The sequence below is a fragment of the Convolutriloba macropyga genome, chromosome 1 (assembly GCF_964194025.1).
Source record: "Convolutriloba macropyga chromosome 1, txConMacr16.3, whole genome shotgun sequence".
Lineage (NCBI taxonomy): Eukaryota > Metazoa > Xenacoelomorpha > Acoela > Convolutidae > Convolutriloba > Convolutriloba macropyga.
In genome coordinates, this window is record NC_134468.1 from 72,787,425 (window position 1) to 72,807,424 (window position 20,000).

Sequence of the window (20,000 nt, forward strand, 5' to 3'; positions counted from 1 at the left end):
GGGCGGCCAATTTGTAAGCAAATGAACTCACTATTAAAACTTTTAACAAATAAGATATGAAAATCCTAAATTGATTTTAAAAAAGACGGCGAGTGTTGTTTCTCGATAAAATTTTGCGCTTTTGATTCGAATAACGGCTTGTTTTCTCATTATATTAAATTTTGCGAGATGCTATCATTTTGTGGAACAAAATTAATAATAATCAAACATGTGCTCGTTTTCTGGGGTTTATGTCTGTACTTTTTGTTACGATTTTGTAGTTTGTTCCGAAACTCAACGGCTATTCGACTTGCTTCCGGTATTCGTTGTGCTATGTTTCATTAAATGATAATTGTTGGAGGACAGCTAAATGAAACGATTTATTTGTCGTACAGCATTTTCAGAATCAAAATTTTGTGTTTCATTTTGATACAAAAATGAGATTTCTCTATTTCGTCTCATTTTTTCATTCTTGTTTTGGAACAGTGGGTCTAGGAAACTCTCTAGGCTATGTTATTGAAATCTGTTGGCTATTGTATTTATAATGCTCTTAATTCATTCGACAGCAATTTTTGCTCAATTCTGCCTCAAATGTATAAAAAGACTCGATCCAATTTATCTTCTCGGTTTTCTCTGGGGCTTCTCTCCAATGAAACGCTCTGAATACATTCATAACTTTCTTAGAATGAAGCGTAACTATGATAATTTACATCGAACTACTACAGCATCTATGCTTAAATTGGATAGTCTTGGTTTACCCGTCTCAATTGCAGTCATGGTGTGCATGAACAATTGTCCCAAAGCCTGGAGAGATTCTGAAGATCTGAGCTTCAGAACTGCATAAAATTTCTGTAAATGATTGTGAGTACAAAAATACAAGTTGGCAAACATTTTGTGAATGTAACTTACTGATTTTTCCCCCATTTCGTGTTCGTTTTAAATGCATAGTCTGACAAGAATGACAAATTTTTAAAAAAACAATTGCGTTAATGCGGTGAAAGCGGTGAAAACAGAAATTTCACGGCTAAAAACCTCAGATCACAGGTCACGTAAACTACAGTAAATGTTATTGCGTTGAATTTTTGTGTAAGATTTGAGCTTTGTAGTGGTAATTTTGTTCACTGTTTCCTGTTTTGGTAGCGAGGAACATTTTTTCTACCGCTTTGGTGGTGAAAATTAAAATTCCAACGCTTAAAAACCTAATCTTTCAACAATTCACTACTAAAAACCGGAAATCTTACAAAAATTAAAAGCATATATGTTTGTACTGAAGTGTGCTACACTCAGTAACACTATTTGATAATCTTAGTGCTATTTTGAGAATTTACGTTATAGTGCGTGAAGCACAAACTTGATTTGGACAAAGTCCATTTTAACCTGTGAACGAATTACTAAGTAGTTTTGAATAAGCTACTATTTTAAGATCACTAACTAAAACTGAGAATACTATGACGTGATATTATCACGCCACACAGATAACACCAAGTTAACCTTGGTAACTCTGTCGACACTGTTATCTCTATCCAATAGGATACTTGAGAACCACGTGTCCGCAAGTATAAAAGGAGCTTGCACGCTCAACTACCAACACTTTTTGGTCCCTGATAACTTCTGATATTAAAATCATACTCCCGTATTGTTCCCTTGCTCAATCTCAGCTTACTTGAGATATTTTTCTAACTTAGAATATTTTGTGACTTGTTCTTAACTAAGAACTCTCTAAGTCATAAAATATTAACTTAGCACAAAATTGGAAATCAGGTAAGTTTAACTTAACTTCTCTAAGTTATAATTTAACATCTCTTAAACTCTATCTAAGTTACAAGTTAACTTAGAATAACTCAACCTGTACTATTTAGTGCTATCTCAGTCTTAACAACTTTAATTATTCTATCCCTTCATGCTCGGTTCATAATTGATGCTGTTTAACATAACTTATTAATTCATATTTGCATTTAACTTTCTTTAATACTTAACTATATACCAAGAGTAGAACTAGGGGTTGAACTCTCAAGTTATACATGTGGTCCCGCGATTAACCCCGTCGTTTAAGTATCTAATGTACGGACCAGCAGTATATGTTCCATAAGTGAAGTGAATCTGATTTAAATTCAATTGAAAAATCGTACTAGTAAGTGACAGGTTGCGCAGCGGAAGAAAAATTGGTTGGCATGCAGGAAGTCAGAGGTGCGATCCCCAATACGTAAGACTCCTTTTTAAAGGGGTTTCGATGAATGCGATGAAAATAAAAATTTTACAGCTAAAAGATGCAAATCTTGCAACACTTTAGCCCTGAAAACCGCAAATTTTTCATATATTCACCGTATTTACGGGATTCATCACTGACAGATGCAGGCGCTTTGCGGTTAAAAACTTTTATTTTTCAAGCCTATTTACCGCATTTCTTACATTAATTTATCGACTAAACTAAACCTGGCCCGGCGGACTCAGTTTCTCCAGTGATGTATCCAATCGAAGTTAAATAGTTCCCCTGAGTCATTCTTTCAAAGAAATCAGCTTTCTTTGGCAAAGTTAGAATCATCAATTTCTGGCAAGTAAGTGTTTTTCCTTCCAAAAAGTTTCCTTCTAGTAAGCCAAGATCCCGCGGTTACTTTTAAACGTAGTTAGTTTCCTTATATTTTACTAAGCATAAAAACAGCAAAGGCAATGGAAAGTGTGTAAATAAACTGTTGTTTAAGGACGCCAAGATTCTGGACACCATGTTTGAAATCCAAGTCGGTACAAATGAAATGACTTTTGTGCTTGGTAAGTTAAAATATTCGAGAGTATATGGCATACTTTAGACTCTTTTATGGTCTCCAATCCAACGGAGACAGGCAAAAATTTCTATCTACAATGTTAATTATTAGGACGAAATAATGGCGTCTAAGTCTAGCCTTACTTAGCATCTTACGTCAACCAATTTTCATTGAGGCAGTTTAGAACTTTACTGCCGTTTAGAGTTTTTAAAATTATCGCTTCTCGGCATAAAGTGTTTTTACTGTGATTAGAAAGTGTGCGAATGATTAGAAAGTGTGCGAAGAAACTTTGCACGAAATATTTTGTGGTAGTTTTTGAGATACTTTTTAGTGAAGCGCAGACCAAATGTGTATATCCCAGTAAATAGGCAAAAAACTAGAACTAAAGATAGTTCTGAAAATAAGTTTTTAGTTTCCTGATTGTGTTTAACATTTAGAGAATTTTAAGTTCAAATTGAATTAAAAACATTTTATAATATTTAAATTCAAACAGAAATGTGCAAAACCATTTATTCTGTGAGTTGAAGCACCTGTTTATGAAAAAATTAAATTAAACGCGACAACTCATTTTTTTATTTTAATATCGACTTATATATATCTAAATATGATAACTAAACGTATATAGACATTTTTATTTTCATTCACAAAAAGTTCCAAATTTGAATAATATCACTCGTATTGTTTGAGTTTAAAAATAAATTTGACTCTTTTGTTTGGTATTGTAAGATGAACACGAGGATTTAGAGGATGATCACTTGACATTTACCATCTGGCTCTTTCGATTAAAATCAATTAAAAAGATTTTGAGCTTGATCATACATTGTCCTGAACAAAATTTAAAAAAAAAAACAGAAATCGGAAGATAATCAACAGAACTAGTGGAGGTTAACGCTGACAAACTTTGAATTATTTCAATGCAAAAGAATCTTAGAAAATTCGGAGAACATGTTGAAAGTGGACGGTAGAATGGGCCTAAAAGAGTCAAATTTGATATTGATCAGTTGAATCCCTAGAATTATTCATTGTCTTTCTTAGAGGGCTCTACTCTTTTTCACCCCAATTCATTTATCCCTCTCCCATTTGAAACTCAATATTATTTTCTTACCTACACCATTTCACAGCGCCATCTTTTCACGCAAAAAATCTTTCACCGAACCCTACAAATCTCATATTTCTGGGCAATGATCCTAAAACTTCTTACCCAAACCCTGCGCATGTTTTTTTTTAATGTTAATTGTACCAATATTGTTCACTATTAAAATCCTGGAGAAATAGACAGAGAGGTGATTTAATTGGGCTTATATGATATAGGGGGTTAAACCGAAAGGGAGAATTGCAGGATATCCTCTTAGAGAGGTTTCTTTTTGAAGTCCTCATTGTGCTGCTTCTGCGATGGGCACATCGGATCCTCACAGAACTTGGTAAACACTTGATGACCATCGCATGTCTGCTGAACAAACTCGTATCCCAGGCCAGCAAGGTTCAGCACTGGACAACAAGCGGCCTTCTTGTAGTTATAAGATGTCTTGTACTCTGTTTCACTTTTGAAATCACACACTTCAGTCCGACACTCTTCTGGTTTGCACGACTTCACTTTGCATAACTCGTGTGCTTTGTAGTTTGTGTTGTATGCTACAAACATGAAATACAATTTGGAATAATTCCGTTGCCCCCCCCCCCCCCCCCCCTCAGTTTAGTGGCTGCATATTATTTTCACCCCCAAGAAGCACGTGCTGATGATGATTATCAATGTTATCAAGAAAGTCGGTTTCATAAACGTAATACCCAGGCTGATGAATAACAGCAAAAATACTGTTGAATGGTGAAATTTTTTCGACATCAAATTACCCTAAGTAGAGTCTTCAGGCACTGCGCCACCTATCATTAGAAAAAATAACGACTGTACTCTAGATAAGATCAAATGCATTTACAGCAAATTTTTACATAATTTCAGTTTGCTTTTATCGATAAAATTTCACCAGTGGTATGCAGTGATATTTTGTTATTTAAAACGCAGCGTTCTTATTGTTCCGATCCCACTTGTGGGGGAAGAAGTATATACTCAAATGGTTTTTTTTGTTAATACAATTTTGCCCGATCGATATATTCATCGTAGAGAAATGTGAGTGATATCATTAAAAAGCCCGCCCAGCGCAGAATTCGATAGTTAAAAGATTTTTTTCAATTTCGTATTTTTTGAGAAGTTATAGAGGATTGAAGTTTTGTGTGAACACCGCATATTTGGCATGATTTTGTTCACTTTTAGTGTAAATTTTCTACAAATTATCAATTTTTAATAAAAATATAAATTCAAAATTACATTTCCAGCCCCAAAATGAATTCATTTTGTGTTCCTAATAGACAAAAGGCAATAAAAAGACTATTTCTGGTTGTCATAGGGAAATTTAATATCAAAAAATTCCAATTATATTTGAGAGCTGTTTTTCTTAGAAAACTTTATCTTTTTTGTTTCTTTTTAGGTCACCTAGAGACTAGTCACTTTCATATCGAGATTCCGTTAATGAAAAATCTCATTTACAGTCAAATGAAGCCCAAAGAACAGAAGATTCGTTTTCAAGGAATTTCTCATGTTTTTTTTTGGCTTTGGCTCGGAGTTTTTGTAATTATTAATAAAAGTTTGATGTTCTTTTTGAGGTTTTACTAATTTTTTGAATTCATATGATACACTCGTGTTGACTTAAAATGCAATGAGTTTTGCAATGAGCATTAGGTGATCTTATCTAATGCTTTGATTTGACAGCTAATGGCTGTTAAGACTTCAAAAACAATTTTTTAAAAATTTTTTTTAAACAATTACCGACCTTAAGCTTAATTTTGTGAACTGTAAGTCCGTGTCAGTGAAGACAAGACCCAGGTCTTTTCTGTTGCAACCAAATCTAATCAGTGTAGCGGTTTTGTCTTCTTACTACTGGTTTTTTTACTATCGATGTCACAAGATTTCAAAAAAAAATTAAAAATTTTTTTTTGGATATGTTTTGTATTTTTGGTTCCTTGTTGAAATCTTATCACATTATACTAATATTGGTTGCTCCAGTTGGCTTAAGGAAAACGTTGATTGGATTGAAGATAAATTTTTCAGATAAAAGGTTACGGTTTAAATGGCTTCGACCCTTCCTTCTCGCACTTTTCTGCATAATTCTTGTGTCTTTTGCCTGTATTTGATGTTGTTTTCATTGTCAAAAGTCTTATTGTGATGTCTTATTGTTTACCTATGCATAAAGCACATCATTATTTTCCCATTGCGGCATAACTGGGCGTATTTATTAACTTCTGTTGAGAGCTGTTAAATTAAATGGCTGTTAAGTCTTTGAAAATAATTTTTTGAAATACTTTTGAAAATTAACCGATCTTAAATTTATTGTTTTCAACTCTGATTCAGTCTTAGCAATGACAAGACCAACTTTCATTCTACTCTAACCAAAGTTACTGTCGTTAGGGTTTTCAGCTTCTAACTATTGGTTTTATGAATCCGGTGCCACAAGATTAAAAAAAATAAACTTTTTGGATCTTTTTGTATTATTGGTTCCTGTTGAAATCTTTTCATATTATCCTAATAATGATAGCTCCCATTGGTTTGGAGAAGACATCTAAGGGATCGTAGTTACGTTTTCTGATAAAAAGTTGTGGTTTTATTGGCTCCGACACTTCATTCTTGCACTTTTCTTCTCAATTTTTGCTTTTTGCCTTTATTTGTTGTTGTTCTCATAGAAAACTACTTAGAGTAGAGAATTAATGATAACCTATGAATGACAGAAATCCTTGTTGTCTCATTGAGGCATAACTTAGCGGATTCATTAACTTCAGTTGAAAGCTATTGAGTTTAATGGCGTTGATACTATTTGTTTCATAAAAAATTTCGTGGTTTATTGTATTTATTCATAATCGTTGATTTCTTGAAGTCATTTTGTTAATGAAAGAAAAATCTCCTCGCTGTTAAAATATTAGTTGCGAATAAAGAATTTTTTACTGAAAGGTTCATTTTTTAATGCCTTCGACACTTTTCTCGCTCAATTTTTTTTCGAATTAAGAGTTTTTGCCTCTTTTTTTAATACTTTAGGTAGCCGTAAATTGCTGACCGGTCACATAGCCTTGTAATGAAAGATTAGTGAGCAATTTTACCCGAAGCAGTCACTTGGAAGCGAATAGTCTTAAGGTAATGATAGACATTTTCAGAGATTTTTTAAACTTTAGTCAGTTCTTTTCGTCAACTTGTAAATTATTCTCATTATTGAGAAGTCCAATCCAATTCCTCGTATTTCAAAAATTTAGTTTGAAATACAAGGAATTTTGTTGATATTTTGTTGTAATTGATATTTTGTTGTTGGGACAATATGAGTGTTCATAAACTTTTGTGAGTGCTGTGTCTGTGTTTCCATTTCTCCTCTTATAGCACATTCGATTATTAACAAATCCAAATGACTTTCAAATTTGGCCCAAACGGACTTAATTGATCATTCAGTCTAGCTTTAGCTGAATTAGTATAAATTAAAATAGAAAGAAAAACATATAATGTTCGGATATCACCTGATGATTTTAGTGGCTGCAAAAATTTGTGTTTTCGCAAATTGTTTGTTTTTTTTTTTGAGTTTGTGCGTCTTTAGTCTGTCCCTATGGCTTTGTCTAACCAAAGACCGGCCGTATTGGTTTCAGAAAAGAAATTCAGTAAATTTATCAAGAATTTTATTTTTAAAAGCCAATGTTTTTTAACACTTCAGAAATTATTTGGTTTACAAAATGTTGATTGATTTTTGAATTTGGTTGTTTTGTTTGGAAAAAAATTAATTTTGTCTAGTTAAGGTTTTATCCGATTAAATTTTGACGTTGTTACTAGGTGCTTTTGAATTCAGGTATTTAGTTATCGTAAAACTCTTTTTTTTGCTTATTTTGCCGTTTTGTTTTCTTTTCTCTTAGTTTTTTTAATTAGACCTGTAATGAGGTCTGGCATTATGTAATTCAATTAGTATTTAGGTTTTGTAACGATGTTTTTAAACTCAAACATCTATTTTTGTTATCTCTTCATTTGGTTGACAATTCAGGCAAAAATGTAGATGAGCTCGGGTCGAACATCATGTGCGAACGCACATTAGCGAGCCTCCTTGTTATATTACATTATACAATATTCAGGGCTATTCAGTTGGCACTTCGGCTCGGGCATTATTAAATTAAATTTGAAACTCAAAGGACAAAATGAAGTAAAATTTGTTTCCAATGAGCACTATTATACTATTAAAACTGTTTTTTAACTCAAATTTTGGAATTCTCTTATTGGTCTGGTTTGAACAAGTTTTGCTGTAAATTTCAACAATTTCTCTCTCTAAAGTACTTTCTGTCGTGAAAAAAATTGTATCGAAGTTGGAAGGAATCGGATGCCACGAGAGCCAAGTAACTTTGCCACAAAATGCAACCCGTACAAAAAATGACCATACTTTGAGTTAATACGAACGATTGCGAAATAATTCGACAAAACGAGTTCCTTTTTCAGTGCTGTGGGACCATACAAGAAGTCACGATCATGACCAGAAAACGGCAGTGACGAGAATTTTTGAAAATATTATCCAACAAAGACAAGTAAGATGGTAGAATTGTGAACCGTGGGAACAAAAATGGCCATGATCAGATGCTGAGAGATGAAACTGTCGTGATTCGAATTTGTGCGCATCAAAATACAGTCAGCCTTTATTTGACGTACGAAACTGTGGAAAAATGGGGCATGCTCGACTACGATAAGAAAAAATTTTTTATGGAAGTTGAAATTCATTTGTCCAATGCCGCCTATAATGTCAAATTTTCTGCAACATCCACTAAAAAATTCACTGGGGAAAATGTGATAAATCTTGCCAAAGTACAGATGCGCGCAAGCTCGAATTTCTGCAGTGTTGCCTTCGCTGGCCACTAGTTTATGATAGCGAACAGTCTCAATGAAGTCATCAATTTGATGCATGAAACGGTGAAAAAATTGTCGTTCTGCAAAGTTATCTCGGTACGAATTAGCCAATTTAATTTTTGATGCAGCGAGGCTATGAGGCGTGAATCATTCGACCATGAATCGAAATAACGCTTCTTTGTTGACTAAACACTTGACATTGTGGGCTCACAATTTGAAAGAGTGGGTTTATGATTCGACACACCAGTCGAAATGAGAATTTTCGCAAAACGAATCAAGACCTCGTATATTACGTCTGATAGGGTAGTTTTCATTTGGCGGTTGCCTTAAAATCTTCATTTGGTCACCTCGCCATGCGGAGACTAAGGACCAGGACTTTAAGGGCAGTGAGAAAGGGGTTAAAAACCAACGGGCCGTTGAGAGCTGCTAAAAGTTTTTTTATCGGCTAGCTCTTTGTTTTAATGGAAGATAAGAAAAACTTGACAATTGCTGCAAAAAATCAAGAGTGTCATGATTATTTAAAATCAACCCGGAGAATTGTATATTAAAGACACTTATGAAGCTGTCTATTTAAAATGAATTTCTCCAGTCGGATCATGGCTGTAAAAGAAACAGAGCAACCCCTACATTCGTTGCAGAGTAGCACAGCAGTGGTACATTAACTTGGCGTTCAAAACAGAGCTGAACCAAGATAAAAATAGTAAAACAGTCTTCGCAGATCATCCGCATTACAAATACCGACTGTAATTCCAATGAGCATGAGTATTGAACTAATGGGTTCTGTCTGCACAGACATCATTAATCGAACATACATAACAAGATGAAAATTTCAACTAACTCACATGTCATGATTAAAATGACCGCGCACGTGAATTAGTCTACAGATATAGTTCTAAACCAGGAGTTGCCATTTGAATCGAGTTCAGAATTCGGGTGTGGTTCTGTGAGAACCTGGCAGCCGGTCAAAAACTTCGAACACTTTTCACAGTGCGAACGTCCGGCTTATTAATAATAAGTTGAAGGCTAGCTTAGCAATGGGCAGTAGGTTTTGTGCCGAGATGATTGCAGCCATTTTCACACATGGACTAGCCCTCTCATCTCAGTCCATGTGGAAGGCATATGCTCACATTTGTTCACAGAAGGCAGCGACAGTTTCAAAACGTTCATTAGGTACCCATGAGAAAGGTTTCGTTGTAACATACGGCTGGAAAGCATTCGTTCTTTCCTTTTAGTTTAAGGGAGGGGAAGTGCGAGTGGGCGGAGGGTGGCGGTTTCGATACAACTTTTATAGATCGGTCTTTGTTGGTTTGATTAGCTAAGGGAGAGGTATTTGTCGGTAGTGCTTACTGATCAGGTTGTTTGATACAAATTAAAACCGATAAAAGATATCGTGCGTTCAAAAGTTAAAGTAAATATATATTAGCAGGGAGCAAGTATGCTCAGATCAAGCATTTAATTTAATTGCTGCTGTAAAGATAAATTGCATTTGGTAATTACCGAGGCTACCTTGGAAAGCAGTCGGTGAGCACTTATGTCCAGTTGAACTACATTCTTTTTTGTTCACGTTAAGACATCATGCTCGATTGAGTAATATCAGTCACAAACTGTAAATTCCAAAGAGTGACATGAACATTATAATTGGAAGAAGAAACAACATACACTGATTCAGTGGAGTCGCGGAGTAATTGCGTCGCGATGAAGTGGGGGAATTAAGTACAACATAATTGCGTCGCGGAGTAAGTGCGGGAATTGATCTTGATTCCATGACACAAAAATGTCTCTGACATTATTGCTCTGTTTAATAGTTAGCTCTTAAGCAGAGCAATAATGTCAGAGACTTTGTTTTTGTGTCATGGAGTCTATCATCATTCTACGTTGAAATTATTGTTCCGACCCCACTTGTGGGGGAAGGAACTATATACTCAAATGGGTTTTTTTTTTTTGTTCAGTGAATTTTGGCCGATCGATATATTCGTCGTAGAGAAATGTGAGTGGTATCATTAAAAAGCTGGTCCAGCGTAGAATTCAAAAGTAAAAAGATTTTTTTGAATTTCGTTTTTTTCGAGGAGTTATCGAGGATTGAAGTTTTGTGTGAACAATGGGATCTTTAGCATGATTGTTCACTTTTAGTACAATTTTCTTCAAACTAAGATCTTTTTTACGAAAACATTAATTCAAATTTCTATAAAAAGAATAAATTTTGAGTTCGTAAAAGTTGAATGCAAGGCGATAGAAAGACTAGTTCTGGTCTCATAGGGAAGTTCACTATCAAAAAAAAATCGAACTCTAATTGAGAGCCCTTTTTTTAATAAAACTTTTCTCTTTTTTGCTTTTTTAAGTCACCTAGAGACAAGTCACATTTTATATCGACGTTCTATTAATGACAAAACTCCTTTATAGTCGAATGAAGCGCAATGAACAAAAAACGTCGTTTTCAAGGAATTGCTCATGTTTTTTTTTGGCTTCGATTCTGAGTTTTCGTAATTTTGAATGAAATTTTGAATTTCTTTTTGAAGTTTTACTATTTTTTTTGGAGTCCTATGGTAGGGATTCATTGACTAACAGTGCAATATGTTCCATAATGAGCATTAAGTGAACATGTCTATTTCCTTGAGGGGGCGGCTAATGGCTGTTAAGACTTAAAAAATAATTTTTCGAATTTTTTTTTTGAATATTAAAGAATCATAATCTTATTATAGTGAATTGTAAGTCAGTCCAGGGGTGAGAGCACCCTCTTCCTTCCTACTGCAACCAAAATTAAACTGGTTAGCGGTTTTATCTTCTATCTATTGGTTATATGACTTCAATGACAAAAAATTTCAATTTTTTAAAATTTTTTTTTGGATTTTTACGTATTATTGGTTACTTTTGAAATCTTATCACATTATCCAAATATTGACAGTTCCCATTAGCTTAAAAACGATGTTCTGTGGATGACCAATAAAAATTTTAAACAAAAATTTATGGTTTAAATGGCTTCGACACGTTCTTCTTGCACTTTTCTACTGATTTTTTGGTTTTCTCCTGTTTTTTTTTGTTGTTTTAATAGTCATTATACTTACTGTGATCTCATAATGAATACCTATGCATGACAAACATAAATGTACTGCCACCGGGGCATCTTTGAGCGTTTTTATTGACTTCCGTTGAAAGCTATTGAATTTAATGTCTGTTAAAATAAAAATCATTTTTCGAAAATTTTATTTGAACAATAACAATTCCTAAATTTTTCTTGAACTGTTAGTGAGTTTCAGTATTGACTGGACCCACTTGCTTTTTACTGCGACTAAAAATATTCTGTTTAGCTGTTTTATCTTCTAGCTATTGGTTATATGACTTCAATGACAAAGATTTCAATTTTTTTAAATTTTTTTTTTGGATTTTTTGAATTATTGGTCACTTTTGAACTCTTTATCACATTATCCAAAGATTATTGTAATCCAATTGGCTTAGAGAGGACGTTCAGTGGATCACAGAGAAAGTTTTCAGAGAATAGCTAATGGTTTAATTGTCTTCGACACTTTCTTCTCGCATTTTTCTACTGAATTTTAGTTTTTGCTGTTTTTGTTATTGTTTTCTGTCATAAGACTTATTGTGATGTCTTTTTAACTATCTATGCATGACAGACATCATTTTCCTCCCTATGGGTTATATCTGAGCATCGTCATTGAGCTCCGATGAAAGATTGAGTTTACTGGCTGTTAAGGGTTTAAAAATAATTTTTCGAAACTTTTTTGAAATTCAACCATTCCTAATTTTTTTTCGTCAATACTCTTGGTCATTGTTGGTTCTAACAGAATCCATTTCCGTTCTACTATAGCCAAAATTAATCTGGTTAGCGGTTTTATCTTCTACCTATTAGTTTTAAAACATCAATGCCACGAGAATTCATATTTTTTTTGGGTACTTTATTTTGTTTTTCGATCCTTTTGAAATCTTATCACATCATCTTATTGCTGAGAGTCCCTATTGGTTTAGGGAAGAAGTTCAACGGATCATAAATAAAGTTTTCAGGGAAGAGCTTATGATTTGAGTTGCTTCGACATTTTCTTCAGGCACTTTTCTACTGAATTTGTGGTTTTTGCCTCTCTCTGTTGTTGTTTTCATAGTCATTAACTTGTTGTAAGGTCTTATTGATGAAATACGATTGGCAAAAAAACTTATTGTCCCCTCGAGGCATCATTTATTGTATATACTGGCTTCCGTTGAAGGCTAATGAATTTAATGGCGTTGATAATACGTGTTTTCCCGCAATTTTCGTGCGTCTAATGTATTTGTTTATATTTGTTGATTTTTTGAAATTATATTGATAAAAAAGGTTTTCCCATTGCTCCTGAAAAATTAATTTAAAATTGAAGAGTGTTTAGTGAAAAGTTCATTTTTTTAATGCCTTCGACCCTTTTGTCGCTCAATTTTTTTTCCTGAATTCGCTGTTTTTGTTCTTTAGGTAGCCGTAAATTGCTCACAGATCTCATAGGCTTGTAATTGAGGACTGAATGAATGATGTTGCTCGAAACATTCAGTATATAGCGAATAGGTTCCTTTCGTCAAATTTAACTTCTATTCATCAATCAGATGTCCCATCGAATTTCGTGTATTTCAAGAAATAACATATATATTGATATTATGTGCCACTGTTGTTTCGTTTTTCTGAACGTTTATTGAATGGCCATTTTTTGCGTTTCTTTTTCTCTTCCTTCAGAACAATCGCGTAATAACAGATCCCAATGGTTTTTAAATGTGGCCCAAGTAAACTTATTTAATCTTTCAGTATAAATCCTTCAACTGAAATAGCAGAAATAACAACTGAATTAAAAATACATATTCAGATGATAGCTATTGATTTTAATGGTAGCAAAGGTTTGTGTTTTCGCAAATCGTTTGTAATTTTTTGAGTTTCTCTTTAGTTTGTTTCTATGGCATAGTCTGACCACAGACGGGTGCTTTTGGTTTTGTAATGACTTTTTAGTAATTTATCAAGGATTTTTTTATTAAAAACCAATGTTTTTTAAGATTTTTGAATTTTCTTGGTGCAAAAAATGTTGATTAATTTTTAAGTTTCGCCTCACTGTTCGTTCTTTTTGTCGGCTTGTTACCTAGTCTCGTTAAGAAAACTTTTCATCTGCTGTATAGTTAGTAAAAGGTAAACTTGTGTAGTTAAGGTTTTATCTGACTGCATTTTGACGTTGTTACCAGGTGCTTTTAAATTTAGATATTCATTTTTTGCCGCCAAAATTTTGTTGGTGCTATTTTTTTTCTAGTCTCTTCAATGTCAGGTCACGTTGGTGCTGTAATGAAGCATGGCATTAGTAATTCAATTAGTAGATAGAATGTGTAACGATTGTTTTAAACTCAAACATCTATTTTTGTTATCTCTTGATTTGGTTGACATTTTAGTCAAAAATGTAGATGAGCTCGGGTCGGAACATCATGTGCGAACGCACATTAACGAGCCGCCTTGTTTTGAGTAAAATATTAGTTCCAATGCAGCAGGTTTAGAATTTGTCTCATAACTTGCCGAACTATACAAACTTAAGGGCCACAAAACGCCACAAAATAAGTTTTAACGGTGTAATAAAGAGTGTAAAAATAAGTTTTAACAGTGTAATCCAAAGAGTGTAAAAATAAGTTATTCCACTCTTCTTCCACCGTTAAATCTTAAAATTACACCACTAAAATTACATTTCAACAGGTAATTCCACCCTTAATAAGGTGGGCACTAACGGTGTAAAAATATTATTTTTACACTCTTCACACTCTTTTCCCCGTTATTATTCGGGCGACCAAATATCTGAATTTGATTTTTGAAATATTAGTCGGTTTGGTAAAAATGACCTACAAAGGGAGCATAACCCAAGTTGAGATAACAAAACCCAGACAGAAATGACCTCCGAGCGGATCCCTACTAGTGTATCGGAGGTATGCTCAAACCAAAATTCTATGATTGGGACAGTGATCTGGGTATACTTGCACAGAGTACATTTTGGACTGGGGCGGTCTGCTCGAAGGTCATTTTGGTTTGGGACCTCAATCTGGGAGTTCACTCGCATTTTTTAGTTATACCTGTGTTGCTATCGAAAGGAGTCTCGCTCGGTTTGTACTCAGCCACTGGTGCACATGACTCTCTCGGTTTCTGGCACCAGTTCCTGTAGTTGCTCTTGAACTCCGTGTTGTCATCAAATGGCACACCGGATAGGTTTGCACTCTCAACTGGCTTGCAGCTCTCCGTTTTGCAGCTGGGCATTGCTTTGTAGTCTTTGCGGTGTGTCGTCATGCTTTCTATGTCCCCTCTGTTGCACAGATTATCACCTGGCAATGTAAATCAAGCTATGCTTTGGAATCCAGTTTAAACAGTCCTCAAATATTTATGGGAAGATCAGTATTGACTATCGTTACAAAGCAGCAAAAAATTGGTTGAAGTTAAAGTCAAGATGACCTCTAAGGTCGAGCTTAAGTGTTTTGGAATATTTAGAATTTTTACTCATGGAACAATTGATTGGAGCATTTTGGTCTTTTTATGAATGGTGAAAATGGGTGAAAATGGTCTTTTTATGAGTCAAGACCTACCCACGTTGAGTTCCCAGACCGAAAGTCCATATGTTCAGAAGGAACGTATCTATGTCCAGACATTCGTGCCTTCAGGAAAATGTGTGCGTCCTTCGTCAAATTTAGTCAAAACAACTTTCGTGCGTTCAAATTTATATATGACCAGACTTTTGTGCGTTCCAAGCCAAAAATTGTGCGCTCAAATTTTGAACATTTGTGCGTTCATGCCCAGACTATCTTGCGTTCAAAACAACTATGACCAGACTTTCGTGCGGTCAAAAATTTTTGAGCGTTTTTTGTGCGTTCAATAGTGCGTATGTCCAGATTTTCGTGCGTTTATTTCCAGACCTATCGCCAGTTTTGTTCATATAAGATGTACACAACGTTTTTATAAAGTATTCATTTCAAGCAGAGATATCTTAGGGTGATGCTTGTGATGAATTGCCCCCAGCAGTTGGTACATCTTAAATTAATAAAAGATGCTCGATGAAAATTTTGGTTGAAGTGTGTGTCAGTCACCCAATAATTAAAGCCTGATTTTGTTTTTCAACATCAGCCATGTTCTCTAATACCAAGCCTGAAATTGCCCGAAACAGAGCAAAGTGTTGGATGCAACTTTTCCTTCGTTCGACGTTTTGCAACTTTTGAATTCAAGTGAGTTGACGTTTTCTTCGTAGAAAGCTTTTGCTTGAGTGAGCACTCTACCCAGGTTGAGGCCCCAGGCAGAAAAGTCCGTATGTACAGACAGTACCAGACAAAGCACGTCTATGTCCAGACCGCCACAGATGGACTGTCCCTACGTCCAGACTTTTGTGCGTTCAAAATTATTTATGCGTTCTTGGTGTGTTCAAAACACCCTATGTGCAGGCTTTCGTGCGTTCAAAATTACACATGACCAGAGTTTATTGCCTTCCAAAGCAAGATCCGTGCGCTCAAAATTTGAAAATTTTTGCGTTCATGTCATGTCCAGACAATCGTGCATTTGAAAATATATCTGTCCAGACTTCAGTGCGATCAAAAAATTTTGTGCGGTTTGCGTGCGTTCAAAAGTGCGTATGTCCAGACCTATCGACTTTTTTCATATAAGCTGTACAACACACTTTTTAAAGTATTAATTTCAAGTAGAAGGATCCTCGGGTGACGGTTGTGATGAATTGCCCCAACAGTTGGTACAATATAAATTTAAAAAAAGTGCTCCATGAAAATTTTTGTTGAAGGGGGTGCCAGTCATCCAGTAATTAATGCTTGATTTTGTTTTGCAACCTTAGCATTGGTCTATAAATTTGGGCGTAGTAATAACAAAGGCAAAGCTAAACATTGGATGCAACTTTTCCTGCGTTTGAGGTTTTAAAACTTTTGATCTCAAGTCCGTTGATGTTTTCTTCGTAGAAAGCTTTTGCTTGAGTGAGCACTCTAGTAGGAGTGCTTAGTCAAACATGAGCTCATCTGTTTTTGTCATTCTTTTTTCTTTTCAATACACTTGTTTGCTCTCCAGTGTCAGTATATCCAGAATTTTGTGCGTTCAAAGTTACCTATGCCCAGACTATAGTGCGTTCAAAGTTGCCTATGTCCACACTATCGTGCATTCAATCGTGTTTTCAGATCTTGTAATTTTGAACGCACAACACTCCTTGTGCGTTCATTTTGGTCTGGACATATTGCCTTCCAATCTGGGACTCAGCCTGGGTGAAACTGAATATTAGTCACCCTCTGAGTTCAAAAAGCTCAACCGTAGATGAGGGTCATCAAGCCTTGGTTGATGATATATCAGGCAACAGAGAAAGTGATATAACTAGAAAACTTTTTTATGACCAAAACCAGATAAATTCAAATGACTTGAAAACCTTCAACCTCATGAAAAATATCAAATAAAAAGTCGCACGTAGCATTATGCACGTAAGTTTGATTTGTCAGTAATTGCCGTTTGATTTGAAATCAGTGTGGTTTTCAAAGCAATTAGCTATCAACTGGAATCACTCATTAGCTTCGTTTACATCTCCATAAAAAATCATAAGACCTTGTCATTTTTCAGAAGGTCATTTTACAAAAAAGAGCAAGTCAGTTCAGAACAAAGTCAGCAAAAGAACCGAGTCAGTTCAGTTTTGCGAGGAAACGGTGTCAAAGTCTATAAAATCAAAAAAAATTCAATTAAAAAAATGAGTAAATTCAATCGCACTTTGTTTTAGCGCGCTTAACGTGGTAATCGAAATGTTATTAATCTGCCATTAATGTGATGGTTGGATAAGACAGCAAAAAACATTCACAAAATGTGGGAAATTTCAAAAAAAAAAACAAGTAAAAATTTGTGAAAACTCAAAAACCCATCAAAAACCCAAAAACCCATCAGTTGTATCAAAAACCCATCATTTAAATTGTTAAAACAGCAATGAAAATTACATTACCCCTCACTTAACAGAACACTAGTTAACCTCTCTCTTTGCTGAGACCTCTCTTTTTGCCGACAAGTTGGGAAATGTCAAAAATTAAGTGTAATTTTTTTTCAAAATTGTATCAAAAACCCATTATGCAAATAAAAGAAACAGCAATAAAAACTACTGTATAGTTCACTTAAAAGAATGCAACTTCTCTCTTAGTTGAGATATGGCTAAAACGTTGCAAAAAATAAGATTGAAATTAGCAGGTCTCATTTTACAACTATTTTCTTGAAAAAAAATATTCTAAAAGAGTTAGACATAACAACCGTATACTTTCAACTTAAAAAGGGTAAATGGTCTAAATCGCTGCTGCTTAGGAGGAAACCAAATGTGCATGTCATTATACAAAATCGAAATAGAGACTAAGTAAAAAGACTACACGTTAACACTGAATACAGGCAGAACTCAAAATTTTCGTGAGCAATTTGTTGCAAACCGTCTTGAAGGCAAAAAACCATATGCTTTGTGCTGAAAATTTTTATGTATATTCCTCGGAGTCCAATTGCACGGAATTTTGATTTGTCAGTATTTGACGTTTGATTTGAAGTCAGTCTGGTCGGTTTCTAACATGAGAAAAACAAAAAAAGGCAAAGGTATTTCAAGAAATATATAGAGGGTCCCATTTCGATCAATGGATTCTTAGCGTGGACATCTTAACCCTGGTAAACAGAAGCAACCGCCACTCTGATTTTTTTGATATTTTAAAAACGGTTGGATACCTGGTACAATAAGATCAGGTCTGCGTCCATTATGTGGTCTGTAATTTTCTCTGGTCTCGGTCGTGGCACACAGCGGAATGTCAGACTGGATACGAGTGTCATCTGGCTTACAATTTGGTGTCCTCTCGATACACTTGGCAGTGTAGTCTTTCCTTGTTGTGGTCATGGCGTCGAAGTTGCCCCCGGGTGTGTACTCCTCAGGGGGTTTGCACGAGTCGGGTTTGCACACAGGGTGTGGAATGTAAGTAGCCTTTTTTGGTCATCACACTTTTACATCACTGACTGTTTAAAAGCGTTCTTCTCGAGAATTAAATGCTCAGTTTAGGTAAAATTTTGCAATGAGCTCAAATATTTCAGAAACTGAGGTCCGGGACAGATCTGACCTCTGAAGACATATTATGACATTACTATGTTTTGAAAACGACAGAAATTGACGCTTCTAACGTTCAAAATTGATGAAAACTACTTAAACCGACGAAAAAATAAGCTGCTTTGATTAGTTTTGACAAATCACAAAGTTATACCGACAAAAACCGACGATTCTTCAAATGTTTGAAATATTGAAAACCTAGACATCGGACTGATCTGTTCCCTTCACCCGAGTACAAATTTTCTGTTCGAAGCCTGTTTTTGCCTAAATTCTGTTTATTCTATGTAAAAAATGATTTGTAGAGGCAATTTGTCAAAAAAATTTTTAAAAAATGGGATCTATTCTGTTCCCCCCCCCCAGTGTTTTTATGACCCCCAGTTACAAATTTTATGTTGTTATATAGCACGTTACTATTTAAGAAATAGCACGTGCGGCTGGGGGTCATAAAAATTTATGCTCACTAAGCTGGGGGGCCGAAACAGAATAGATCCAAAAATTGTTATATAAATTTGCTTTTTGCTTCTCATCTGTTTCCTATTTTGTTGCCTCAAATTGAATGGCAAATTGATCTAAAAAATTTTCTAAATTTAGTTAGTCGTTGGGTAGGCCAAAATAATTTTACTAAGAACCAATTCAGGAAGCCTTCCGGCTTTTTAAGGTCTCTTCATATATTGCAATGATTTTTGAAGTCATACTGAAGTACTGGTTTTGGTCATGTCGAAACAGGAAAAGAATTTAAAAGCAGTACCGGGATATGAAATTTTTTGCTCTACATTTAAAGTATATTGATAAAATGGTGTTTGAAAAAAAAGTTTGCTGTCTCGCTAGTGGTTTTTAGTTCACATGAGGAATTTCGACTTTTTGTACGATTTTTTTTTGAATTTTTTTAATATGGTTTTCCCAATCTATTCACAGTCCATTCTAGGTCTAGTTTTCTGTTTAGTGAACTGTAGTTCATAAATTGTCGCATAGTTTCAGAAACTATGCTTTTTGTATTCCTGGACTTCAATTTGGCATCTGAGAAGCGGTGTCAATGGTAAAATGAGTCTGGTATTAGAAATTGGTGAATTTTACACTCTGTTCTACACTGCAATAATTTCAGTAAAGCCGGTTTGGTAACAGAAGTCCGAAAAATGTCCGAGTATTTTTTTGTAAAATGTTATTTCTGCGAATTTTAAAGACAGGAATACTAACTCAGAAAATCAGTGTCTTCGACAGAAGCGTTTTGGGAAAATTTGAGTTGTTAGATTTCGAATTTTCAATTCAGGGAACCAGAAATTTTTTTAA

General features: G+C 34.7%; 2 protein-coding genes across 2 annotated transcripts in view; one reads left to right on the forward strand and one right to left on the reverse strand.

The window, feature by feature from the left end:
- The first annotated feature begins 1,440 nt into the window (after nucleotides 1-1,440).
- The window catches only part of LOC142351294 (uncharacterized), a 239,527-nt gene continuing 220,967 nt past the window's right edge, over nucleotides 1,441-20,000 (forward strand). The window contains exon 1 of the mRNA XM_075403408.1: nucleotides 1,441-1,740. The gene's annotated coding sequence lies outside the window, so the exon portion shown is untranslated. The remainder of the gene's footprint in view (nucleotides 1,741-20,000) is intronic.
- Nucleotides 3,992-20,000, reverse strand: part of LOC142351266 (uncharacterized) — a 33,223-nt gene continuing 17,214 nt past the window's right edge. Inside the window, exons 3-5 of the mRNA XM_075403406.1 lie at nucleotides 18,344-18,592; nucleotides 14,707-14,952; nucleotides 3,992-4,370 (exon numbers count right to left, since the gene is read on the reverse strand). Of these exons, the coding sequence (XP_075259521.1) occupies nucleotides 4,087-4,370; nucleotides 14,707-14,952; nucleotides 18,344-18,592 (779 nt within the window). The 3' untranslated portion in view covers nucleotides 3,992-4,086. The remainder of the gene's footprint in view (nucleotides 4,371-14,706; nucleotides 14,953-18,343; nucleotides 18,593-20,000) is intronic.